The 24,319-nt window shown below is 49.9% G+C and overlaps 6 protein-coding genes across 6 annotated transcripts in view; 1 reads left to right on the top strand and 5 right to left on the bottom strand.

Annotated features, from left to right (window-relative positions):
• Positions 1 to 402: 402 nt before the first annotated feature.
• Positions 403 to 1,521, bottom strand: EAH_00011680 (SAG family member; the record flags this gene model as incomplete). The annotated part of the gene is made up of 4 exons (XM_013394806.1): positions 403 to 511; positions 606 to 988; positions 1,085 to 1,239; positions 1,413 to 1,521. The coding sequence occupies 4 exons, from the start codon at positions 1,519 to 1,521 to the stop codon at positions 403 to 405; spliced, it is 756 nt and encodes a 251-aa protein (XP_013250260.1).
• Positions 1,522 to 6,651: 5,130 nt separating this feature from the next.
• EAH_00011670 (SAG family member) lies at positions 6,652 to 7,836 on the bottom strand (the record flags this gene model as incomplete). Its single annotated transcript, XM_013394805.1, has 4 exons — positions 6,652 to 6,760; positions 6,873 to 7,279; positions 7,373 to 7,527; positions 7,722 to 7,836. 4 exons carry the CDS (start codon positions 7,834 to 7,836, stop codon positions 6,652 to 6,654), a joined length of 786 nt encoding a protein of 261 aa, XP_013250259.1.
• A 1,776-nt stretch (positions 7,837 to 9,612) lies between these two features.
• On the bottom strand, positions 9,613 to 10,823 carry EAH_00011660 (SAG family member; the record flags this gene model as incomplete). Its single annotated transcript, XM_013394804.1, has 4 exons — positions 9,613 to 9,721; positions 9,827 to 10,215; positions 10,308 to 10,456; positions 10,676 to 10,823. 4 exons carry the CDS (start codon positions 10,821 to 10,823, stop codon positions 9,613 to 9,615), a joined length of 795 nt encoding a protein of 264 aa, XP_013250258.1.
• Positions 10,824 to 13,623: 2,800 nt separating this feature from the next.
• Positions 13,624 to 14,797, bottom strand: EAH_00011650 (SAG family member; the record flags this gene model as incomplete). Its single annotated transcript, XM_013394803.1, has 4 exons — positions 13,624 to 13,738; positions 13,828 to 14,207; positions 14,300 to 14,484; positions 14,686 to 14,797. 4 exons carry the CDS (start codon positions 14,795 to 14,797, stop codon positions 13,624 to 13,626), a joined length of 792 nt encoding a protein of 263 aa, XP_013250257.1.
• A 2,744-nt stretch (positions 14,798 to 17,541) lies between these two features.
• Positions 17,542 to 23,043, bottom strand: EAH_00011640 (SAG family member; the record flags this gene model as incomplete). Its single annotated transcript, XM_013394802.1, has 12 exons — positions 17,542 to 17,625; positions 17,839 to 17,920; positions 18,082 to 18,201; positions 18,302 to 18,690; positions 18,792 to 18,946; positions 19,135 to 19,275; positions 20,245 to 20,379; positions 20,641 to 20,737; positions 21,692 to 21,848; positions 22,166 to 22,337; positions 22,669 to 22,760; positions 23,036 to 23,043. The coding sequence occupies 12 exons, from the start codon at positions 23,041 to 23,043 to the stop codon at positions 17,542 to 17,544; spliced, it is 1,632 nt and encodes a 543-aa protein (XP_013250256.1).
• A 1,268-nt stretch (positions 23,044 to 24,311) lies between these two features.
• The window catches only part of EAH_00011630 (troponin C, putative), a gene marked incomplete at both ends in the record, with an annotated part of 3,916 nt that continues 3,908 nt past the window's right edge, over positions 24,312 to 24,319 (top strand). The window contains one exon of the mRNA XM_013394801.1: positions 24,312 to 24,319. This exon is cut by the window's right edge and continues 1,967 nt beyond it. Within this exon, the coding sequence (XP_013250255.1) occupies positions 24,312 to 24,319 (8 nt within the window).

The raw sequence follows: 24,319 nt of genomic DNA, 5'->3' as shown, positions 1-24,319 counted from the left end.
GGGGGTGGGGAAGGGAGGAGCATTTGCCTCGTTGTGCAGTTTATTCAGTCGGGTGCTGAAGCAATTGTGTCGACTTCCACGTTCCTGCCCCCACTTGCTCTCCGTTGAGCACTCTATTTGCTACCACCACCAACAAAAGACCTAATAGTGCACATTATGAAAAGGGGGCGGTTTCGCCACTCAGCTGATAACTGCGAAAATGTGGCTGCACTACGCAATTTGACTAATTACTAATCGCGGTTTGCGGGTCTTTCGGCTCCCGTCAAATGGTCTTTCCAGAGTTGTCTCAGCACATAAATTACTGGCTTCACATGCAAAAATTTGCATGGATGACACTGCATAATTGCCCCATCCTAATTGCTTGTGCCTTTGCACATTTGTGAACGTTAGTTAGGTATGCTATCAAAGTATGGCAATACTGAGCACAGTCATTGCGACTACTATGATGCTTGGGAAGGCGACGGCTGCGGCGCCTGTGATGGCTGCGGAGATCTTGTTCCACTGTTCTTGCCTGCACAGCAACATATGGGAGAATACACAGAAGCTGTAGCCTTTACCTGTGAAGGCACGATGTGACTAAAGGAAGTATGTGTGGAGAAGCTTACGTGAAGGGAGCCTTTTGATTGTTCGCGAGTACATCAGGCGTGGTCATGCAAACGAATATGAACGCCTGACGGTTTGAATCGCTAGGAGCACCGTCATGTTCTTGTGCTGCGGGAACCTCAGTGCAAGTGACAAGTCTGCAGTCTGCGGTGGCACCGGGAGAGGGATTGTACAGAGCCACGAAAGAAACGTTGAGCTTGTTCTGATAAACTGTGGCGTTTGAGTCGTTTGCTGGTGGAAGTCCAGTGAAGTTCTTGTAGGCTGACTTCCACTGGTCCACTGTAGCACTACAGTCAACGTTTGCAGACGCTAGAACTTCAAACGCGTATACGCCGTCTTCGAAGTCTTGGATAACTTCTTTAGTGGCAATTTTGCTGCCAGTGGCCTGAGAAAAAGGGGAAAGCTGAATACCGAATTCTGTTTATGCAGAAACAACAAATGTGGCGTCATGAAGTGAACGGGGTGGTAGGACAAAACTTACGTTAAGCAAATCCTTGCAAAGCGGATCCCAGGCATTGCTCGTTGTTTCCAATGGAAGCCGCTTGGTGGCCTCCTCTTGAGTTGGCTGAACGAATTTCGCAAGTCCAGCTGCCTCACGGGCAGAGTCGATTTCGTCAAGGCATTCGCCCTCGCTCCCTGCATGGATACACGCAACACGGAACATGCTCCACTAACCTTTTACAGACGACAAGTCGGATTTCGCGTGAGTCACAATGATCTCTTTGGCAGGGTCAATGCAGGGCGCCCTCGAATTCGGCACCCTGGATTTCGCTGACTTGAACACCAACAAGGAGTTCATCTTGACTCACCAAGAGAAACATTATACGTTGGTTCTGCTGCTGATGCTCCCGGAGCAGATGACATTACTGTGGGGCCCATGGCCAGCAAGGCGCCCACGACTGAGAGGATCTTCGCCATTGTAGCGGTACTTGAGTTAGAATATCAGCCCGTAACTAATGCTCAAAAGAACAAAACCGAAAAAGATGGAGCGATGCAAAATATAAGGAGGCAGAAAAGTGTGTTGCTGTAGGAGTTGGCTCGCCACTGCGAAAGATGCTCAGTCAGCTGAGCTTCGAGCAGCACGCTGCAACAGAGCTAGCTAAGCATCGACGTTGAAGGCTGCTTGCCAGAAACGAAAGTTGAAAAGCTGATTTTCACGACGGTTTATGTTTACTTTACAAACAGTTAGCTTACTCCGTCCACTACTAATTTCGCCTTTGAGCAACAAGTAGTATGAGGTCACCAGGGTCACCTCCGCAGAAGGATGGGCTGTGTGCGAAGTGTTGTGTGCCATAGCATCACTCTACGTTGTGCGTGAGTCTGTAAAGTTGACAAGTTCTTATTTATTTTTAAAGTTATGTTGTTTTTTCCACCCTATTGAGATCACGTTGCCAAATTCGCCGGTTGCATCATCAAGCGCTGGGACATCGAATCACCGCTGCCTGCCCTTCTGTAGGAGGCGCGTGTAGATTCTACTGGAAAAAAGGGTAGTACTGCTGTTCATTCCTTAAACCTTAAAATTTGTTTTTAAAAGAGTATTGATAACAGGGTTTTAACCCTTTTTCTTCGCCAGGCCACCGCGCGTGCGCCACCGCAGTTGGACGCGCCACGGCAGGAATGGTTCGACGAGTAGCACTCCTTCACAGTTTTGTGGGTCATCCTGCTAGTTTCTACCCTGTACCTCAAGTCGAACTTTGTTCTCCGAATAGATACATTTTTGCACCACTCCTCCAGCAATCTCGCTGTCGTTTCAACTGAATGGCCAAGCTCAGTTGGCCCATGCCGCTGCTGCAGTGGAGAAGCAAGCCATATGCTGAGGGACTAGAATTCGTTAGTATCCGCGTGGATAGAGGTAATATAATGCAGTTTTCCCCCACCAGTGAATTCCGAATACGAAGTTCCTCTCGCCGAGGACCACTGGCTCCAGTTCTCGCATCACTGGGAACCTTTTCAATTTTTTTAGGGAGCCACCTTTTTTCTGAGTGGGGCTGGTAAATCTTTCTGCTCTTCCGTGACTTCTACAAAGCGCAGTAAAATGTTGCATGTTCTACTTTCCAAGCTATTGAGTCATCACATGGGACATACACATCCCTGATTTTCACTGCGGATTCAGCCATACATCGAGATGCGATTTAGTTAACGCTCGACAGAGCATGAAGGCGTCAGAAGCCACAGTTTATTTCAGCAACTGCTCGTCAGAATTTGCGCGTTGTGGCTGCATTTGGAGTCCCGGTCGGCTCAAGAGGGATGCAAATCCTTTCGGCAAGCGAGTTTCCTCATACTCTACCCCCTCGCGGTTGCAAAATGCCTAGGCTATGCCATACATTGCTTTAGCAAGCCACCTGAGCTGCAGTTGCAGGGCAGATGTTAACACACAGCGTGTTGAAAACTGCTGGGGCTTTTACTTGATTGCCTTTGAAGTAAAGAGATTAGTTTTTTCCTTTCGTGTGCATGCTCTTCCCGATCAGGTATCTTAGCTCTATTTCAATGTATTGCCTTCACAATTAGTGAGATAGAGAAACATAACTCCCGTGGATTGGACTTTTGCACTAGTACTTCAATTTCGTCCCATGCAAATGTAGCACTTCTGAAGTCCAGACTTAGTCTGGAATGCTTCAAGTCAGAAACAATTGAACCGGGATGCAACGCACCATCAGAAAGGCGCAAGAAGGTTAAAGGCAAGTGGGAAGGGTGTCCGTCGTTTTCAGGAGGACAGAAAGGCATCGCCGTACACGGTGGAACCCTGCTCCACCCTGGCGGCATTCTTCGGCGTGAGGCAACGGCATGCAGCTGCGGTATGTAGCTTCCACATGATCCATGGCAGCTACGGGCTGCCGTACAGTTCGATATAAATAAAAGAATCAAGACTTCATAGCTAAAGCCAAAAAGCTATGTGCTCGTTTCTACAGTTGAGGCTGCCGGACCCAAAGTAATTCAGCGTCAAATCATGCGAGGCAATCGGGGTGGAGGAGGGTAATGACAGATGCTGTTTACGGAGTGTCACGTATTGCAATCTGGCTCGGTGCTTGGGCGGAGCTTGCAGAAATCACAGACGAACGCCGTGGAGAACAACCATGGTTCCCCTCAATAGAGCTCCAGGCAGTTGCTGGTGCCATGCAGTAAAAAATGGTGTTTAATGTGACAGTGAAATTCATTTAGGCAGGAAGCGAGATAATTCATGCAGGGAATGCGGGGTGTGGGTTAGCCGTCACCAAAGTAGTTTCAGATAAGCGACCGAATAATGCATGGTAATTTGAGGATGTAAACAAAATATACTGTCAGAGGAAGAGGGCTGCTTCTCACCCCGTGTTCGTTGTTTTTGGGCAGAGCCTTCGAGGAGAGCTGCAATGCCGTACAAAAAGTAGCAAATAACTGCTGAGAAGCTAAACTCTGCGTAAATGAACGCATGCCCTTCCGAGTTACTACAAAATATCCAGGTGGAGAACGCGACAGCGTTAAAGTCCATAGCCACAATAAGTGAACTGTCCCCTTCTGTGTGCAGCTGCGCCTGCTGAGTGGCCGGCTTCTGTTCCCTAGTGAAAGCATGCACGCCCTCGACTGCTGAGTGGCCGGCTTCTGTTCTCTAGTGAAAGCATGCACGCCCTCGACTGCTGAGTGGCCGGCTTCTGTTCTCTAGTGAAAGCATGCACGCCTTAATTATTCTCGGCCAGCGCCTCTTATAAAACATGTACTGAAGTGGATTTACCGGAGTGAGTGAAAGTCCGCACCAGACGAATAAAGTGGGCGCATATCAAAGTCGTCTGTCAGTTTCTTTGTATTGAATGCAATCCGCAGGTACCTCGGTTTTCATGATGCTTAATGCTTTCACCAACCGTTTGCCGTGCAGCCTTCCTGTCACCTCATTCATTGGCATATTTCCCCAGGGCATCGACAGCAAATGGTCTTCAATGTAAAACCTCTGCTGGCACTGGATTTCGAGTGCCGATGTCGAATTGTAAAGCTATTTCCAGTGTTCCCTTAACAGTCAGGAAGTGCATTCTGCTGCCAAACATTGAAAGGCCAGTGTCAAAATGTTCACTGGAGCTTATCGCTTGAAATCGCAAGGGTACTCCTTGACGATGTAACAGCCGAATGTAACCCAGCTGTTTTTCACCCTTTCGCAACTGGCCACTGCTACAGATAGAGCAATGCACGCCTGCACTGGCAAGGCAAGAGCTTGTCAACAAGGCAAGACTGAAAAACTGCATTGCCCCGAACGTTGTGGGCATCAGATACTCGCTGGTAGGCAGATGAAGGCGAAGAAAATTGGCGTTAGTTCGCACTTTCGAGTTGAAGGACACATGTAGGAGATTTGGCGTCCAGAAGGTATTGTACGGTTGGAAGAGCCCTCAACCACCACAGCGAAAACGAACATCAACTCACGGAGGTCCAAACATTGAGAGACAAGCTCCTCCCATCAGGACTATTTTAAGGCTAGGGCCCTACTATAAGTGAAAGGCGTTGCTGCTCTTCAATAATTGCTCCATACAGGATGAAATCGTAGGCCTGAGTGATTATGGATGTTCAAGCAACCTACCGAGTTGCGATGTATTGCGCAAATGCGCAGATCTATGAAGAAGCGCTCAGCGACAAAGAACTGGAATTTTTGTCACCGTCCACAATGGTGGCAGTACTCTTCTCCACTGCAAAGCTAAGAATTTCTAGCCTGCATTGGCGGTTCAGGAACGCCTTCACCAAAATGCATAGCTACCCAATAGGAGTCGTTGCCTTCTACGGACTTTTCCGAGAATTCACTGAATCGAAAGCTGCTAACCACGAAACAACACAAGACAAACCATAGCAGGCGGCTTCATGGGAAGTTCAGTAGCAGCCCAAGGCGTGTTGAGCATCACCTAGCTAAGCAATAGCGGGTGGATACTTTTTGTTAAAATCGGTCTTTATTAAATCGTTCTAGCCTTCACGGAATATTGTCATGGGCTTGGCGGTATCCTGTGCACAAGATGTTTGCCGATTTTATCTGAACTCGCTCTGCTTCGCGCATATCCACAACGTGAACGCCTATCTGGAACCACAGGCTTACAGACGGATGCTACCAAAAATAATCACCGTTCGCAACGGCGTCCCATCCTCTCCCTGGAGATGAAATATGGAAATAAGAAATCAAAAAGGACTCTACCCAACACAGGTTGAGAAAAAGGCTCGCAGATTCTGGATGGCAGAACCGCAGGAGGAGAGAGATAGTTAACATATTCTTCGGTCCTCAACGTAGGGCTGGAGAACTGGAAGCCGACTGCACTAGCACTTCGGTTTTTTCCAGATAAAGAACCGCAGAAAACTCGGTCACTACAGCGTCGTCGCCATTGACGGCACACTGCAGAGCCGTCCCTATTGACGGTCGATGGTCGCCAATTCTACCCAATAAACAGTCAACCAAAAGGCCCTGCGGCGCCCTCCACAGAGCCGTCTAGATCCAACATACAGAAACACTGTCTTCTCAGTGTGAGCGAGGCCTGGGCCTTCTAAGACATTACCATCAAGTTATACAACATAGTGATCAAAGGCAAGAAATTCCGCGAGGAAACTTACAACGTTCCTGGGGAATCGCATATATATGCATCCCAGCGTTGGAACCTGTACTCAGGCCTTCAGTTTTTGTTATACACGCTGGTGCCTCAGTGAGACTAACAGCGAAGGTTTTGGTCCTGCCTCTTCAGAGCCTATCAACGATCCTTCCCAACTCTGGTACTATTCGTCATCCAGTTAAGGGTCCTCTCTTCCTCTCCGCAAAAAGGTGTGCATATAGAACCATCACGAGAAACGAGGAGCCCATGTACAGACGGGCCAAGCCGCAGCTGCCAAACCCGACAGTGGCTAGCTACGCGCTTGCCCATGGCATCCAAAAAGCCGAATGCAAGCTGTGGCTGGCACTTCACCGTACGCCAAAACTTGGAGATCCCGAACTACTCAAGATATTAGTGGCTGCAGCTCTTCAAGGTTGGACTTCCAAAGTGGCCACGGCTAGTGCTTCTAAAGCGAATTTCGTCTAGCCAGGGATGGTGTCAGCAAGAGCACTTACTCGTACAAGGTTCATCCAATGAGAAAGCTAAGAGCTGCCACAACGACTGTGGCCAGACTGAGGAAGGGCGGCGAGGCAGAACTGCCAAGAGAGCCTACGATCTTGTCCCATTGTTCTTGCCTGCGCCACGTTCGCCCACAGTGAAAGCCAATCAAAAGCGCACGCAATCTAAAGTGAGCCACCTAACGGGCGCCTCCCACACAAGTGGCAATTAAGCTTTAGAAAGACCTACGTGAAGGGTTGAGTTCTGTGAGCCTCCAATACGTCGGGCGTCGTCATGCAAATCAGGGCATGGCCTTGATTGCCTGTAGGCTCCAAGTTGTTCTCAATTGTTTGTGTGTTGAAGTTCACAATCGGCTGGTTGTGCAGTTCAACGCAGGTGACGACTCTGCAGTCTGCAGTAGCACTGGTTGAAGGGTTGTACAGGGCCAAAAATGAGATGTTATCTTGATTGTCGTATGCAGGGGTACTGCAGTTCGCTGGCGGGGGTCCGTCGAAGTTCTTGTAGGCTGCCTTCCATTGGTCCACTGTGGCACTGCAGTCTGGTGAGGCGGAAGGCAGGACCATGAAAGCGTATGTGCCGCTGTTAAATTTTAGGTGTTTGGACTGGCTGCGGCCGGTCTCTCCTGCCTCATCTGGCTGAAAGCAGCAAGGCAGAGACAGAGTGCTGGGACTGCCTACGAGCCGACAGACAACCTCCCTTAGAAACAGCGAATGTTGTTGGGAACTTACTGATATCAATGAGCCGCATACATGTTTCCAACGGTTAATATCTTTCGGGTTGGGGAGCCGAAATGCCTCATCTGCTGAATCTGCTCGCGTGAACGGGCGAAGTCCAGCCGCTTCCCGAGCAGCATCGATCTCGCTGAGGCACGCGCCATCCTGGCCTGCATAGAACGAAACAAACAGGCAGATAACAACAATCCCATGATAAAACTTGCCCTTCTAGAGAAGCTATACGTTTTTGAGTCGAGCCATTTCGGATATGGGGGCAGAACAACCCCACCGCGTCACAGTGCAGCGCTTCTCCCCCCCAGACCCGGCAGCAAAACATGTAGGAGAAGCATAAGATGCAGCGTACCAAGGGCAACATCGTACGTGGTACGCTCAAAGAGTTCATTCGCACGTCTGGGGTTCGCCTCGGCGAAAAGTAGCAGCGAGGCGCTGACGACGGACAGGAGGTGGAGGCACGCCATCTTTGCATTGTACGCTAAAAAGCAGATGCCATCTGGCGGAAAAAGAAAGCTGAATGTATTGTCTAATCTGTTGAAGGATTTGCAATGTTCATGCTGGGAAAGACTGCGCCCTATTCAGCTCCGTGCCGTGGAAGTGCTCGTCGTCGATGCAAGAAGCAAGCCCACTGGAACCAGCGCACCCAGCTGTCTGCAGGCCTGCGCGCCTCGTCGTCTAAATTACTTAAATAAATCGCCTTAGCAAATATTTATTGGGAGGTATTTTTTATTATTACAGGTGAAAAATTGAACAAACCGCGGCATTCTGCCGTGCGTAGGTCCCCTCCTGTTACGCCTGTACGCGAGCGAGCTTTGAATGCAGGCCCTCTCGGAACTATAGAAAATGTACTCGCATTGAGCTATTGGAACATTCTATTGCTTCGGCTATCAGCAGAACTTGGGCGAGTTGCTGTCTTGCGCGTGAATGACGCGTAATCTCACGCGCAATCGCTCATTTAACTTGTGTGGCCGGTATTTTCTGCATGTCTAGGGGGACTAATGGATTTGCTTTGATGCAGGAAAATGACAAGCATTAACACGAGAAAGGGGTTGGGGTTTATCCCTGCTGGCTAAGGCGAGACGAAGTTAGGCTTTCCCTAACGCTGCGTTGGACTACCCAGCTTCAAGGCATACCACTATCCAATAGCCACATTAACGCACCGAATCTGCCCAGTGCTCTATAATTTAATCTAGCAGTAGCGGAGGGAAGTTGATTGTGGAGAGCGTTGAATGGCTGCAATATTTACCGTCTAGACCGGAGAATACCTTCTCTGGAGCGGTAATTTAGAGAGGGTGCTCGATTTCAGCTGCACGCTGCAATACAATCAACGACTTAATATTAGAATTTTCCAGAAGCACCTACCCTCCTCCCGTCTGATATCTTGCATGTCCGTCAGTAGCCATCCTGCGCCCAAGTCGAAGCGCATGCTCCAACTTTACACCATGCTACCAGGCCTTCGGTCATTGCGCCCGCGACGCATGCGTGGAGACTCAACGGGAGGCCCGCTGCTGTATGAGGAATCTTTTTCCAAGTCCATTGAGTGCGTTGCAGCTCATGCTGTCTTCTACTAAGTTTGAGGAGACAGGCTCCACAGAGCTCGCCCAATCAGGCTGCCTCAGAGAGATCTGTGTCATATGATACTTCTGCGTAGTAGCTGAAGCAGCATCATTCGGTTATTTGTTGCTGATTGGAAGGGACCATCTGCTGAAACCGCCGAAGCAGCAAAGGTTAAAGACTTCTTAGCTTTCTCTACTATGTGGCTCCTGCGTAGGCTCGTGATCGAAATGCATGAGGCGTGGTGGCACTAAAGCTTAAAACAACTTGTTTGGCTTCATAATCGTTGTGAAGTCCCTGGCTTTGGAATCCATCACCAGCGCAGTGACTGTTGACTTCGCCAGCGGAACTAAATAGGTGCGCCAGAATCAGGCGCCCACAGTAGGAGGCACTCAAAAGGGCAAAAATTTTTCCTCCTGAAAGCTTGACGATGGCGTGCATGTTAGCAGCGCATCATTAGACGCAACGAAGCAGATCAGGCGTACTCAGCTCTGTGAGTATGAATGGCCCGGTCTTCTCTCGGAGCGTCACAAAACAAAGGCAAAAAGTGCTGCCGCTCACAGGCGTACAACTTAGAAAACAGATTTGTGATTATTTGCGTGTAAGTGTATTTTCACTCTTACGCGCATCTGTCCAATAAAAAGGAAAAAAACGCAGCAGAGGGGTTTAACGGGCATGCAGCAGCTTCAGAAGGCCACGGAACCGACGACTGCAGCAGCAAGGGCAATTAACTCTGGGATCACTGCAGAGGCAGAATTTGAGAAGGACTTCGTAATCTTGTTCCACTGCGTTTCCCTGCGCAAGCCGCCAACAAATGAACAAGGCAGCACTGCTCAGTCACAGCCACCAGGGTATCGATGTGTGCAACTATCCTTCTATCGGAATCAGGAAATGCCTTACGTGAACGGATCAGAAGTTCCATCGCCGAACGCGTCTGGCGCTGTCATGCATAACACCGCATGGCGTGACTTTGTTTCCGCCTGCGGCTCGTCTGCATTGTGGACATCCGCACCTGAGCTAGTCGTGCAGGTAACGACTCGGCAGTCTGCGGCGGCGTTTTGTGAGGGGTTGTACAAGGCTACGAAAGAAACGTTGTCATAATCTGCGTATGCTTCATTTCCTTTAGTCTTCGAGGGAGGAGCTGAGGTGAAGTTGCTGAAGGCGGCCTTCCAGTGGTCCACTATGGCTGCGCAGTCCGGTTCACTCGAGCCTACTGCCAGGAATGCATACGTTCCACCTGCAAAGGCCTTTCCGGACTCTTGTACGGTTTCAGCATTCTTCGGTATTTCCTGAAGGCGACATGAAACGTATCGCCCGTTGAGAAGATAAACAGAAGTCTCTCCAGGCACAACAGATACCTGCAAAGGTCTGGACGACTTACGGGCAACAAAGCTCTACAGACAGGTCTCCAAGCCTCTTTCTTTGTTTCTGTTGAAGGCCATAACTCTGTTGTCCGGGTTTCCGAGAACCCGGAGAGTCCAGCGAGTTGACGTGCAGCGTTTATCTGACTGAGGCACACAGTCTCGCCGCCTGGGGAAACGCAGTCAAGACAATCCTCACACTCGCACAGCAGATAATGCTTCTGCTTGTATTTTTCTAACTGATTCCTGCAGCAACGGTAGAACGACAAATTCGGCTCCGACCCCCTTTGTCTCATCAAAGCAGCTCAATGCTACGGCACTGAAGGGTCCGGCCCCTCCCCACCGGCAGCTTGGCAGGAAAAAAAACACTAAACACTCTCCAACATACCGATTGTGGCAGAATAAGTTGAGGTTTTTGGAATATCTGGGATTTCAGGCTTAAACTGTGGGTCAGGATCACTGTTGGTATCTGCGTTTGCCATGCCCAGAAAGAGCGCCGTGGCGCAGATGGCTGAGAGAGGAGTAAAAGGTGCCATCTGCGCAGTTCATACTGTGAAATACCTGAAATAAATTAAAAAAACAAGGGTGAAAACGACTTCAAGGGCGTGTGCGCCCTGAATTCTTCCCTCGAATGCACAGGTCACGGAGTCAACTAGTCGGACGTCGGTCCCTGTGAGGTCCGATCACGAGATCGTGCTGAACCTGCTGGTTTCTTGTATTTAAATACGGCCCCTAGTATTAAACTTAGATACGAAAGTAATTGTGTATATTGCATAGAGGAGGATTTGGAATTTCGTCCGACTACGCCCCAGCATGCTTGGTGGCTTGGAAATGGGGCCTGTGGAGTCAACAAGTGCGTCTCCCCATGCACATATTTGTGGGCCGGTTCACAAGTTGCTGAAAATTAATTTGACGTTCATGTCTTTTGATTTGTTAAATTTGAGCTCGGAGTGCTTCAAACTACCCGCCCCAGCATCCCGTTCCCAGGTGCTCAGCAGTTCTGAGAGAAGGGGGGCATTTGCTTCCTTTGTAACTCGGTATAGTTTTTTTACTGTTATTTGCTCGGTCCCACTGTCTTGGTTCATTCTTTCTGATAACCCCGTCGTAACGTTTAGGCAGCCTCCCTCCTCGTTACGACAATGTGGATGCCGTCCACTTCACAACTAGCTTATAAACACTACGTAATGCTCGGGGAGGCCAACACAACGAAGGAAGCTGAGGGGGCGAACATTTATGGTCCATGGAGATAACGTAAAGCGAAAACGGCACGTCAACTAGTGGCGCGCGCGTCTCAAGGCTAGCAGGCGCATATAGGCTAGTGTTCTCTGTTTCCAGTCGCCGCAGTGCAGCCTCAGGAAGCAGTGAAAAGCGAAGATCTTATTGATGCGTGCAACTCAGTCAAAATGTTTGCATTGAATGATTGGAAATGTGGAGCCACTGCGATGAGCGGCCCTTTTTGAATACAATCAACAGCTGGCGGGGTCGTACCTGAAAAGCCACTGCTTCACAGGGCAGCCAGGCCAAGCGCCGCAGTAGCAAAGCCAAGCAGACTCGGGACAACAGCAGAGGCGGAACATTTGAGGGAAACCTTGATGCTGTCCCACTGCTCTTCCCTGCTCGCATTTTGCCAACGGATTAACCGCACGTAATCTTGTTGTCAAAGCAGCAAGAATAGATCTGTATTCAACTCTTGGTATGGGGGAGTTTGTATGCAACTTACGTGAAGGGAGCTGCATTTTCATCTTTTAACACGTTAGGCGTGCCCTTGCACCGTGGAGCATAGCCTGTCTTTACCTGCTCATTGGTCAGTAAGCTGAATTGAGTGGCTGCCGGCCGGTGAGTTACACAGTTTACTTGCCTCAGGATGTTACGTACAGATTGCGAAGCGAAGCACCAGGGATTGCTTTTCTAGTGTTAGGGGTTTGGGTGTGCTTAGCTGATTGTACTTGCTTTGTGAAGCTGAGTGCTTAGCAAAGCAGCCTAGGTCGCGGCGATGGTCGAAACACACAACTATTTGCAGTACTGCTGTTTCGGCACTTGAGCAACAGCATGGGCGTGGGGAATTTGATGGCTTTCTAGTGGAAGCAAGAGTAAAAAAGTTAAGATAAAGCTTGAACTTAGGCAACCATTTCACCGTCATAGTGTAAATTTCTGTTGTTTTCTCTTGTTTCCACCTGCGCAACCGCTTTTACCCTCTGCTGAGTAAAGGTACAGTGACCACCAGCATGCGGGGTACCGTTGAGCTCGTAAATCGTGAAATATACCAGGAAAGCTCGTATAATGACGATCCTTATTTACAGTGAGCAAAACCCTCCGAGTTGGGTGCTCTCGATCGCTTCGTTACTGGTCGGCGAGCCAATCCACTGGATGCCGATCTCGTGGGGTTGGCCAACGCATATTCGCTGCATTTTTTGCACCTTATCATGTAAATCAAATCCCTCTGCCTATAAACTACGGAAAATACTAAACGGATTAAAAAAAACCATCTTGCCGGATTTCATCCGCAAATAAGAGACGACACCGTAATGCACATCATGCTGGGCTACGAGCACTTCTGGTGCACCGCCAGGCACTGCAAAGGTGGCTCTACATCGGCTCGGGAGGCAAAAATAAGCGATTAAAGCATGTCTAAGCTAAAGAGATGGTACTCTTCACTAACACAATAGCTGGGGGGCTATTGCGAGGGCTGGCCTCAGCCGTCCCATCTAAAAACAGATTTCCAGCCTATGGCGCCGGGGCTAGTTTTTGGTTTTCGCACTGGAGCGTCGTCTATTTTAATGAATATTAAAAACCTAGGTAACATTTGGCTGTATGGGGTGGCCTTTCCTCTACCCTCCATGGATCGGTGCACCAACATGTTAGACAAGCGGAAACAGGTTGTATATCTCCAGCAAGAGGCCTCAGCAGGCTGGAACATAAACGGGGTCACGTCTTGCGCGACACAATACTACGAATTGGCTCGCTTCGAAACATCCCGCTTCTCAGCCGCCGTGATGTTTAGGCTGACAGCCCCTGGCTACAAAGGCGGAGCTGTTCTTTTATAGTGCCAGCGGCTCCATAAGCAGAACAAATGATGAAATGGCTAAAACTCGACTTCCTATTGTATAGAAAAGGCTCAGCATGCGTTATGGGATCCAGTGTCCTCATACGTTCTGAGCCCATTCTTACCTGAAGCGGAGTTGCGGTCTTTGCTCCCCTCCAGTCCACAAGGTGCGTTTTACTTGTGTTTTCGCCTCAATAGATGGATGGCGGAAAATACTCTTCGCCTACAATAGGACCTGTAGAGACCTCGAAATAAAGCGTCCCAGACGGGTAATCCCCTTTACAGCTTGTGCTTCACAGTACCATTATACCAAAGCCAAGGATGGCTGCGGCGAGGCCGACCATACTAGGCACAGCAGTAGAGGCGGAGTTTCTGATGGAGGAAACGATCTTCCCCCACTGTTCCTCCCTGCAGAATACAAGAAGAGAAGGCGAATCGCATTTGTGCAAAGGGCGCCTGCAGAAGCAAAGGGGGCATGCGGGATTCAAAAAACTTACGTGAAAGGAGCCGTTGTACCGTCCTTAGGAAGAGCATCAGGCGTCGTTAAACAAATCAGTGCAGAGGCTGCTGTTGTTTTGGGTTGCTCGCTATCTTGCGTGACACTTTGAGTGCACGTGACGAGTCGGCAATCGGCAGTAGCATTAGGTGAGGGGTTGTACATGGCTACCAGAGAGACGTTAGACTGGTTGGTGTACGCTGTCTCGCCCTCCTTGTTCGGTGGAGGCACTCCACTGAAATTAGTGAAGGCGGACTTCCACTGTTTCACTGCAGCAGAGCAGCTGACGCCTTCGCTATGAAAGGGGTGGAACGCGTATGTGCCGCTCTCGAACTTCACATCCCCCTTAGCACTTTCAATAGGGTGTTCGCTGTTTACGTTCTGGAGCCACAAACGGAATGGGAAAACGCTGAGATGGTCTATATGGAGGGCAACACTTCTGCGGAGGGCACTTAGGAGGGGAAGCAACTTACTGGAATCAGGGCTTCGCACACCGGCTTCCACACCCATTTTTTATATGTGTCGGTGTCGTCTGCGTCACAATCGCTTTTTACAGGAAGCCTTTGTTCTGTAGCTCCAGTTGGTGCCTGCTTTAGTAGGCTCAAACCAGCTGCCACGCGAGCAGCGTTGATATGCTCGAGGCATTGGCCGTCAGCCCCTGCAGCATAAAAAAACAAGTTGCCCTGAGATTGTGAAGAGCGGCCCGCAAGCTAAAGCTTGACATAGTGAAACTCTCAGATGAGCGCTGTGTACACCATGTTCACGTGTGGGGTTCCGCCTTGTACACAGCAAGCAAGAGCTTTGCCAAACGAGAACCTTGCCCAAACAATCAACAGCGCTGACCACTAGAAATGCCTACCGAGATTAACACTGTACTTTGTCGTTATCTTTGTTTCCCCATAAGCTCCGTTTTTGACGGCCAGGAGAAGGAGCGATGCACTGACGACTGTGAATACCTGAAGAGGCGACATTGTCATCGAAAGTTGCTGGAGCAGACGTAGGAGAAATGCAGGTTCAACCGAATAAGGTACCAAAGTGCAGAAATTGCCTTCAAATAACAAATGAACCACGATGGGGTTGTGAGCTTCAGAAGCAGTGAGGTGTTCGGTGCTGGGGGTGCGCGTGAACGCTGCCGGCTCCAGGTGGGCAGGCCTGGCCAACTGCAGCGGCTCGTCTTTCTCCTAAAAAAAAGATAAAACGTATTTCAGAAAGCGTTTATATTACTATTGCGATACAAAAAGAGTAAACAAGGCCAGAGGGCAGAAAAAGGGAGACTTTCAACTTGCAGAACCTCGTTGGAGAGGGTGTCTGCACCCCCGTCACCGATACTGCGTGGTTTGCTCTTTGCTGCAGAAAGATACGGCGATTTTTCATTTTAAAAATGCATTTATGCTTTAGCGGCTGACGATATATCTATATTTAATTCTAGATCTGTGCCCTGACTGCCAGCTTGTTACCGAATGCGTGGTTGCAGGCGTGGTCCACCAGGACCTCGTTGGACAGCACCGTGTTCACAAAGCCATGAACACGAAATTTCGCGAAATTTACAATCTCCAGGGTTGCAAAAATGCACTGGAATACAGGGTTGTGAATTTGCACTCACTTTACACCCACCAGAAGTCGACCGAAGGGTGCATCTCCCCGCCCATTCACGACAACCTTGCCACAACCGCTCGTGGGGCGGACTCCACGGGGAAAAGGGTTAACGGGCTGAAAACGCGCTCTCATTTAACTTCCTAAAATCATCAAACTCTTAATTAATTGCTGCGCTAGGGCTCTGCAGCGTAAGAATCCTGTGCCTATAGACTATTGGGCGCAAATGGTCTAAGCATATTCGCGGGTTACTGGCAGCTTTGCAAGTTTGTCGTAGGCAACGAAGTTTGTGAGAACTTCTGCTTTTCATATTCTTTAAAGAAGTATTTTGAAGAAGGCATTGCGAAGTTGTGCAACCTTCGCTTGGGTTCAGGAGCCCATATCTCTATCAGCGGGTCGATGAAATCCTTCCCCCACTTGGCTGCTCAGCCTCAGACGCTAGGCACTACTGTTTTACAAACTGTTAATCCCTATAGGGGCACTGGCTTGAACTGAATTCTTTTTTGCACCGTATCTTACAGGCATGCAAACAGTACGCGGAAGACAGATATGGGGTCACACCACTTCTTTGGAAGAAAAGCGCGCGAAGGCACTAAGCTCTAGAAGGTGCTGCAAGGAAACACCCGCGCCCCTTCTAGCCTTCTACGGAGAGTTTTCTACCCGCCAGCAGGAAGCAAAAGTGGAGCGTCCTGAAGCTCCCTTTGCAAAAGAATTGTGCTTCTCTCGATTATCGATTGCTACTGACTGTGTCGGGACAAAGTAAAGCATACTCCGCCTGCCCCTGCGTGGGGGAGGCGGATCCCGCATATACCAGTGGCTAGGTGCTGAAATCTCATTCCCCACAGGGTAGGCAAGTTCAAGCAAGCCCCACCTACCCCATGACGGTAACGCAACGACAATTTGCCCGGAATAAACGGGGAATTGGGCTACGGCCTAGCGCACAAGAACTACACTACGCACGCCCCGAGCCTCGGGGGCAAGTGCGTTCTTTCAGTGGGAATAGCAGACAGCGTAGTTGCAGCCGCATTCACTTTTTAAACCTCTCACTTTTCCTACCAGAATCATGGAATCGTAATCATATGGCTTAATAATGGATTAAAAAGCATTAATACGGGATTCCTGCTGCTTTCTGGGGCAACTCACTTGGGAGGTCTCTACCTGACTTCGTTATGTACTGCGTGCACGGGGGTAGAGGAGTGCTGGAGGGGAGAGGGCAGCAGCAACAGGCGTCAGTGAAGGGAAAATATGGATTGCTAAGCCGTTTTCTTTTGCACAATCCTTATACCCTGCTTCGCACTGTATCTGCAGGTTTCTCGTCTCAAGCTAAGAGCCTAGCTCACTGGAGGGTGCGCCCCTGTACTCTACAATGAACTCCCCAAACGGGGAACAAGGGCACTGGTATTTTGAAGCGTAAACGGGGGAGGTCGCTGAACGAGAATTCAGCGCTGTAATTTACAACCCAGATGATGTCACTGGGGCCCCCCGCACAGTCACCCATCGTTCGCTTCAGTCCTACAGCTGTGCCATGTCTGACTAATTTGTCCTGCAATCTAGCCATTGCGGAACCTGTAGTATTCCTAACATAGTTTGAACCTAAGCATCCAGGAAGCTGCTGCTGCGTACAGACCAAACTGAACAATACAAGACAGTCAAACACGCAATTACTAACATGACAAAGAAAGTCTGCTGGTCACGCAGTTTGGTGAAGCGTATGATATTGTCAAGGCTTTACCCAGGCGCCGACTTTGTTGCGCACATGGGCTTTCGAAAGCTCCAGTATAAGATGGAGGCCCGGTGAAAAGACGTGCGTACAGTACAAAAATAAACTAATCAATGGGGGAGAGCGCTGCTCCTGGGCGTTCCTGCTTCAGTTAGGGGCTGCTGTACAAGCCTCCATGCAGGAAGTACATTCTCAGTAGAAAAGCTGTGCCTCTCAAATCCCAGCTAGCCTGACAGTGGAGTCGAGGAAAGAACCCCCAATACACTAAGCAACTGAATAGGCGCTTAAGAGGCCTGTAGGTCCGGCAAGACCCGCTAACTCCAGTCATTGGATAGTGAATTTGTAGGTGAATTCGAGCGCCCAGTGCTGACCGAATGCAGTCAGGCGGCCCTCTGCCGCCAGCTAGTATGGGAGGGAAAGAGCTTCAAGCGGGTGCGGGCCATTGATTCTCCCTCCATCTGACAGATGTCCTTTGCTGCTCATACCCTGAACTGCCAGCACAGTCTAGTACGATTCAAATACAAAAAACCGACAAAGACGCCGAAAATTGGAGAACAGGCATTCCCGTCGCGAACACGCTATGCTTAGCTGTCCTGCTGTTAAGGAGTTCCTCCCCTCTGCACACTGTGGCAACTGCAGCCTCTAAATAAAATAAAGACGCCCAGAAAAAACTACAAAAGGCAGGTTCACGCAACTGACCATTGTCATGCCCGCAGAACCCCTCCTGTAGACCGAACCTCCCCGCAACAAACTTGCACCGGGAATGCGTCCGAAGACCGACCTTCGTAAAGGTTTGCCAATTGCAAAGAGGAGCATTCAGAGAAGCATGTCGTTGTAGCAACAACGGCAGCGCCATTGAGTAGCAGCACGTTACAGGAACTGCTACTTGTGCCCTCGAAACTGTACTGGTATTGCTGGGTGTTGGTTGGCGACAGTGTTCACCAAAACGCCGCCAGACCTAAAAGGATTGCTGTTGCAGGGAAGAGCACGCCGAAGTTGAGTGTCCCTGCAGACGTGCCCTTAAGACTGAAAGATTCTTTGATTTTCTCCCACTCTTCTTTGCTGCGCACAACAGATAAGCAGAAAATCCGACTTCTTATTCACAGTTGTTTGTAGGGCTCTGGGCTGTTTAGCAGTGTAGATCTAAGGAGAAGTAACGTACTTGAAAGGAGCTGGGCCCCCAAGTTCCAGTATTTCCGGCGTCGTCAAGCAGATCAGGCTGTGTGCGCTTTCCTTGGGTTTCTCAGTGTTCGGGTCGTCGTCACTGCTAGGCGAAGCAGAAGTAACCTTCGTGCAGGTGAAGACTCGGCAGTCTGCTGCTGCATTCTGTGAAGGGTTGTACAAGGCAACGAAAGAAATATTTTCTCGGCTGCTGTAGAGCTGCGTGCTCATGTCGTTTGCTGGGGGTAGCTCATATTGCACAAAGTTCGGGAAAGCAGCATTCCAGTAGTCCACTGCTTCAGTGCAGTTGGGGGATGCGGTTGGCAGTGCGAAGCTAGCATACGCGCTTTTGTAGAACAACTCATTGGTAACCTTTTGCTTTTCTGACTCCTGCAATGAACCGAAACAGGAAATGACTCATTCACGATTTCTCCTGCGAAATCATGCATCGAGCTTATGTGTAAACATCAGGAAACAAACATGCGACTTACAGAAAGTAGTGGCTCACAGGCGATCCCCCAAAGCTGAGCTGCAGAGTCGAGAGGGAGTTTCCCGCCTTGAGCCGTGGCTGTAGCCTGGGCAAATGGGGTAAGGCCTGCATGTTCGCGAGCGGCGTTAAGCGTGGGCAGGCATGCGCCTGTTTCCCCTGCAGAATTATCATACACCGCCTGAGAATTCGATTTATCATTCTGTGCAAGAAGAAACAGACGCGCACGCCGGTCTATCATCCCGCGTGTCCGTCCTCGGTGACCTCACCCAGCAGCACATATCCGATTCGTCATAAAGCGGCGGGCGTTATTACTGCACAAATGCCCAAAAAATTGAGAAACGCACCGACGTTGTGTTCGTAGAAAACAGATGGATTGGAAGCAGCGGACCCGGAAGCGTGAGCCTTGCCCAAAAGCAGCAGGGCGGCACTAACGCCGAAAAGGAACCTGTGAGGAGCCATTTTGGTCGAAAGAATACCAAATTTCCCTAGAGTGAAGAAGTCTAAAACATAAATGTGGAAACAACACGTTCGTTAGAAATGTGAGCGTACTCGGCAAGTGGTCTGCACTTATCGCCGATCGACGCACGAAGTTGCATGCCCTTAACTGAAAGAGGTTTCCGAAAACGGGAAAGAAAGCTCTTCAAATTTGAAATAAAACGCTGTCTTTGATTAAGTATTAGCGTTTATTTTTCATCACCAACAAGCCACTGGGCTGGTTGGCTTCATAGGGTATTTCTGTCCAGGTGTAGATACTCGGTATCTTCACAGATATTTCTACATCACCGAATCTAAATTTATTCTACATCCATTGTAGCAAGTGTATAGCGTGCTTTTCACTCCCCTTCTGGGGATCTTTGTATCTTCCCCTTAGGATACCAGCTCACTATTGATTACTTTAATGTAGTTTATTTTGCAAGGTTCTTGTTTCTTCAGTCAGAATTATTAGCTAGACAATGAATTATTTATGGAATAGAGGGAGAGCAAAGTAGCTCGCCTCCAGCAACTGCGGAGAAGGGATCTATGAAGATTCACCTTCAGAAAAGAGGACAGAGATAGGGAGGCGAGGCTGCAGTTGTTGCTGTTGCTTCCTTTATGCAGTCTTCTATAAGGGGCTTTAAAGATGTGTTCGTTGCTTTCTATAAACAGTTTCCTTCTATGGCAAAGTCGACTGAACTTTGCTGCTTTCTATAAACAATATCCCTTTAGAACAAAGTCTAATGAAGTTTATTGTCTTCTTAAAACAAACTTCTTCTATGACGGGGATAAATGATGCCTGTTGTTTTCTTTGAACAATATTCTTCTATGACAAATGTTAATTAAGTCTTTTGTTTTCTTTTCACAGTTTCCTTCTAAGGCAGTTTGGGCTTGATGTGTCTATCACAACCTCTTCTGCTCTGTCGGTTCTCCCCCCATCTCTTTTCGTATTTTCCTACTTATTTCACCAAGTGGCTGACCTACGAGGGTCTGCGCAAGCAGCAGCAGCAGCAGCAGCACTTGCTGCTGCTGTTGCTCCAGCAGCTGCAGCAGCAGCTGCAGCAGCAGCTGCAGCAGCAGCTGCTGCAACTGCTGCAGCAGTTGCTGCCGCGTGGCTTGCAGCATGCAGAAGAACGAAACACCCTCAGGGGCCCCGAAAGCCCGGGTGTCTCCGTCTCTAACAGCCTCTTCTGCCTTTCATAGCAGCAGGGGCTGTTGCTGCTAGATACTTCAGCAGCGCTTCAGCAAAAGTAACGATATTTTCTCTTGTATGCAACAGACACCCCGTTAGAGATGTTTCTGCTGATCTGCTCTCCAAGCACCGAAAGAAGGAGCCACCAAAGAGGGACGCAACGGAGCGCATGCAAACCCCTCACCACTTGGGGCTGGCAAGAAGAAGCCCCGAGTCCCCTGAAGACTCCAAGGGCCCCCGGGGCCCCCGGAGGCCCCGGGGGCCCTGAAGGGTTTGGGTTCCTGGCAGCGAATAACCATACCACAGCCTAAGAAGAAGCCGAAGGAGAGAGCGCCTCCAACCTGCAAGTAGAACAAAGGCTCTTATTGTTGTTTTATATTTAAACACCTCTCTTATAATCAGATCTCAGTTATCTGGGCTGAGTGGGGGAAAGGGGCGGGGGGGTGGTGTTTGTTGGTGGGGTTGTCTGCATGCATCTTCTCCTCTTGGTTGCCTCGATGCAAGGACTTCAAGAACTAAGGCTGCTGTTGCTGCTGCTGTTATTGCTGCTGCTATTGCTGCTGTTGCTGCTACTGTTCCTATTGATGCTACTCCTGCGGTCTGGAAACGACTAGGGCTTAGGGTTTAGGGTTTAGGGTTTAGGGTTTAGGGTTTAGGGTTTTGCTTGCCATAGAGAAGGGGAGAATAAGAATATTTCTGTTGGTGATCGCCGCATAGGCCCCGGTGATGCCACCAAAAATACCTCCGACAGCACAGCCCTTAAAAACGCAGCGAAGAGAGACAACAACACAACAACAATTGAACAATAAGAATAATAATTTAATAATAATATGCAGGAACAAAGACAGGCTAAGACAAACAAAGGAGGGTAGAGAAAGAGAGACAAGTATAGAGACAGAGACATAAAGACAGAGAGACAGGGAGACAGAGACAAAAACAGAGACACAGGCACAAAGAAAGAGAGTAAGAGACAAAAAGACAGACAGACAGACAAAGGCAGACACCGAGAGAGACAAAGAAACAAACAAAGACAGAGACAGAGCAAGAGACAGACGAAGAGATGGAGACCAAGACCGAGGCGTAGACGAACAAAAAAAGAGACAGAGACAAAGATAGAGACAGCAGCAAATAGAGGAGCGCATGAAGAAGTGCAGAGAAATAGATATAAACAGACAGAAACAAAGAAGGAAGCCACAACAAAGATAGAAAAGAGACAGCTCTAAGACATATCCTACCATCTTCATCCCCATCTTAACCCCGTCTATACACCCCCTTAAACGAGGGTTAGTGATGTGCCGATCAAGCCAAGAGGAAGAGTTGCTGCTGCTCTGCCTAATGAATTCAGAAGCATACTCTGAGTCCCGTACCCCAGAGCTCTCGTTGTACGGAGACCTGCAGCAGCAGCAGCAGCAGCAGGAGCCGCAACAGCAGCAGCAAAAGCGACAGATGCAGCAACAACAGGAGCAGCACATCACCATCGACATAATTCACAATGACAACAGCAGCACACATAACCCGTGCAGCAACAACAACAACAACGACAGCAGCAGCAGCAGCCGCAGCAGCAGCAACACAAACACAAGAGACAGCAGCAAACAACGGCAAGGCAACGACAACGACAGCTGCAGCAACACACGCAAAGGAGACATCAGCAAACGCTGCAACAAAAGCAACAGCAGCAGCAGCAGCAGCAGCAGCATGAGACGTACGTATATTTGGAGAAGTCCTCTGAGTTATAATCTGTCTCCTTTGTAGGCGGAGTGAAAGATAAAGAGACAGGCGCCCTTGAGGGGCCCCCAGAAGAGACAGAAGAAGCGGGAGGGGGGTCAGAGAAACCAGAGAAGGGACCCGATGGGATCGACGATCCCCGAGGCGGAGGCGCTGGCGAACAACACCGAAACCCTAAACCCCAAACCCTAAACCCTAAACCCTAAACGGCCCTAACAGTCGGCCCAACATATCTGTTGTGGTGCTGCAACCCCTTAGCTTTCTCCTTCGCTTTCGCTTTTGTTTTTGCAGCTCTACTGCTATTGCTGCTGCTACTACTACTGCTGCTGCTACTCCTGCTGCTGCTGCTGCTACTATTGGTACTGCTGCTACTGCTGCTGCTGCTACTCCTCCTGTTGCTGCTGCTTGTGCTGCTGCTATTCCTGCTGCTGCTGCTGCTATTCCTGCTGCTGCTGCTGCTGAGGTGCTGCAGCACAAGTCGTACGAGGGGGCTCGATTTGTAGGCCCGGCGGCAGCTCTGCGAAGACCTTCTCCGCTGGTGGGGTCTCCTGGGGGGCAGAAGAGCTGCCGAAGAGCCTAAGAGACAGCACCCACACTGAGAAGCAACTTGCTGCAGCAGCTGCTGTTGCTGCTGTTGCTGCTGCTCTAGATCAGGGCAGGCCCCATTGGCTGGGCTCTTGGGAACCCGCTGGGGTTGCTGCTGCACTTGATCTCAGCGCTGCTGCCGCTGCGGTCGCTGCTGTCACCTACTGCTGCTCCTGCTGCTGCTGATGCTGCCGTCAGCTGCTACTGCTACTGCTGCTCCTGCTGCTGCTGCTGCTGCTGCTGCTGCGAAGGGCCCCGTCACTTACCAGCTCATCTTCCTTAGAAGTGTAGCAGCACTTCAGCAGACAGCTTCCAAGGAGAAGATCCCATAAATAAAAAATCAAATGCAAGCGGTCTCAGCTAAAACACATCTGCAGCAGCAGCAGCAGCAGCAGCAAGCAACTCGCGCTGCTGGGGGCCCCACAGTACCTTTGGGCGGGGGTTTAGGGGGCCACCGCAGCAATAATTAGAGGTTAGAGTTGAGGGGAAAATATCGCTGCTGTGAGTTTAGAGCATACAATAAACCTCTATGCATTAGGGTTTAGGGTTTAGGGTTAAGGGTTTAGGGTTTAGGGTTTAGGGTTTGGTGTAACCGGCCCTCCGCAGTGGACCCTTACCTTCTGCGCACATTGGGTCTTCGCAGCAGCAGCCCCTCTTGAGGTGTACATACACCTCAATAAAGGGTTTTGTTTTCTCCTCATTTTAACCTTAACACACTCTTCTGCAGCAGCAGCACTCTGAGCGCGGCTGCTGCTGCAGCCGAAGCCGTCCAGCGAGCGACACGAGACCAGCAGCAGCACAGCAGCAGCTGCAAAAGCAGCAGCAGCAAAAGCAGCACCAGCACCAACACTGCAAACTGGTTGCTGTTTTCTCATTACGGTGCTGCTGCTGCTGCCGGGCTAAGACATAAACTCCATCCGGCGGTTCGCTAGTGCAGCAGCAGCAATAACAGCAGCAGCAACAGCAGCAGCAGCTACAACAGCAGCAACAGCAGTAACACCACTAACAGCACCAGCGGCAACAAGAGCAGCAACACCCGCAGCAGCAGCAGCAGCTACACCAGCTCTCCCCATTCAGGTAGAGAGACGCGGGTAGTTCAGCAGCAGCACCCGCAACGACAGCAGCAGCACAGCTGCCTGCAGCACGCACAGACGTCAGCAACAGCAGCAGCAGAAACAGCAGCAACAGCAACAGCAACAACAGCAGCACCAGCAACTGCACGCCCTGCTGCTGGAGGCGTTGAGGGGGTCATCTTTTAGGGAGGCAGAGGAAATGCAAAGGCAGAAGCCTCTTCTGTTGCAGCAGCAGCAACAGCAACAGCAGCAGCAGCAGCAGCAGCATCTGCAGCAGGTGTCACAGCAGCAGTAGCACAATCACCGCGGCAGCCTCCCCCGCCGCAGCAGCAGCAGCTTTCGCAGCAGCGGCAGCAGCAGCTGCTGCTGCTGCCCTTTCCAGGAGCCTCATGGGCATGAATCTGGGTGAGGGGCATGAAGAACTAGGGTTTAGGGTTTAGGGTTTAGGGTTTACTTGGGTCCCTTGGATATGAATGA

The sequence above is a fragment of the Eimeria acervulina genome, genomic scaffold, assembly GCF_000499425.1.
Source record: "Eimeria acervulina Houghton genomic scaffold, Eah_scaff63, whole genome shotgun sequence".
NCBI lineage: Eukaryota > Apicomplexa > Conoidasida > Eucoccidiorida > Eimeriidae > Eimeria > Eimeria acervulina.
This window is presented reverse-complemented; position numbering and strand designations above follow the sequence as displayed.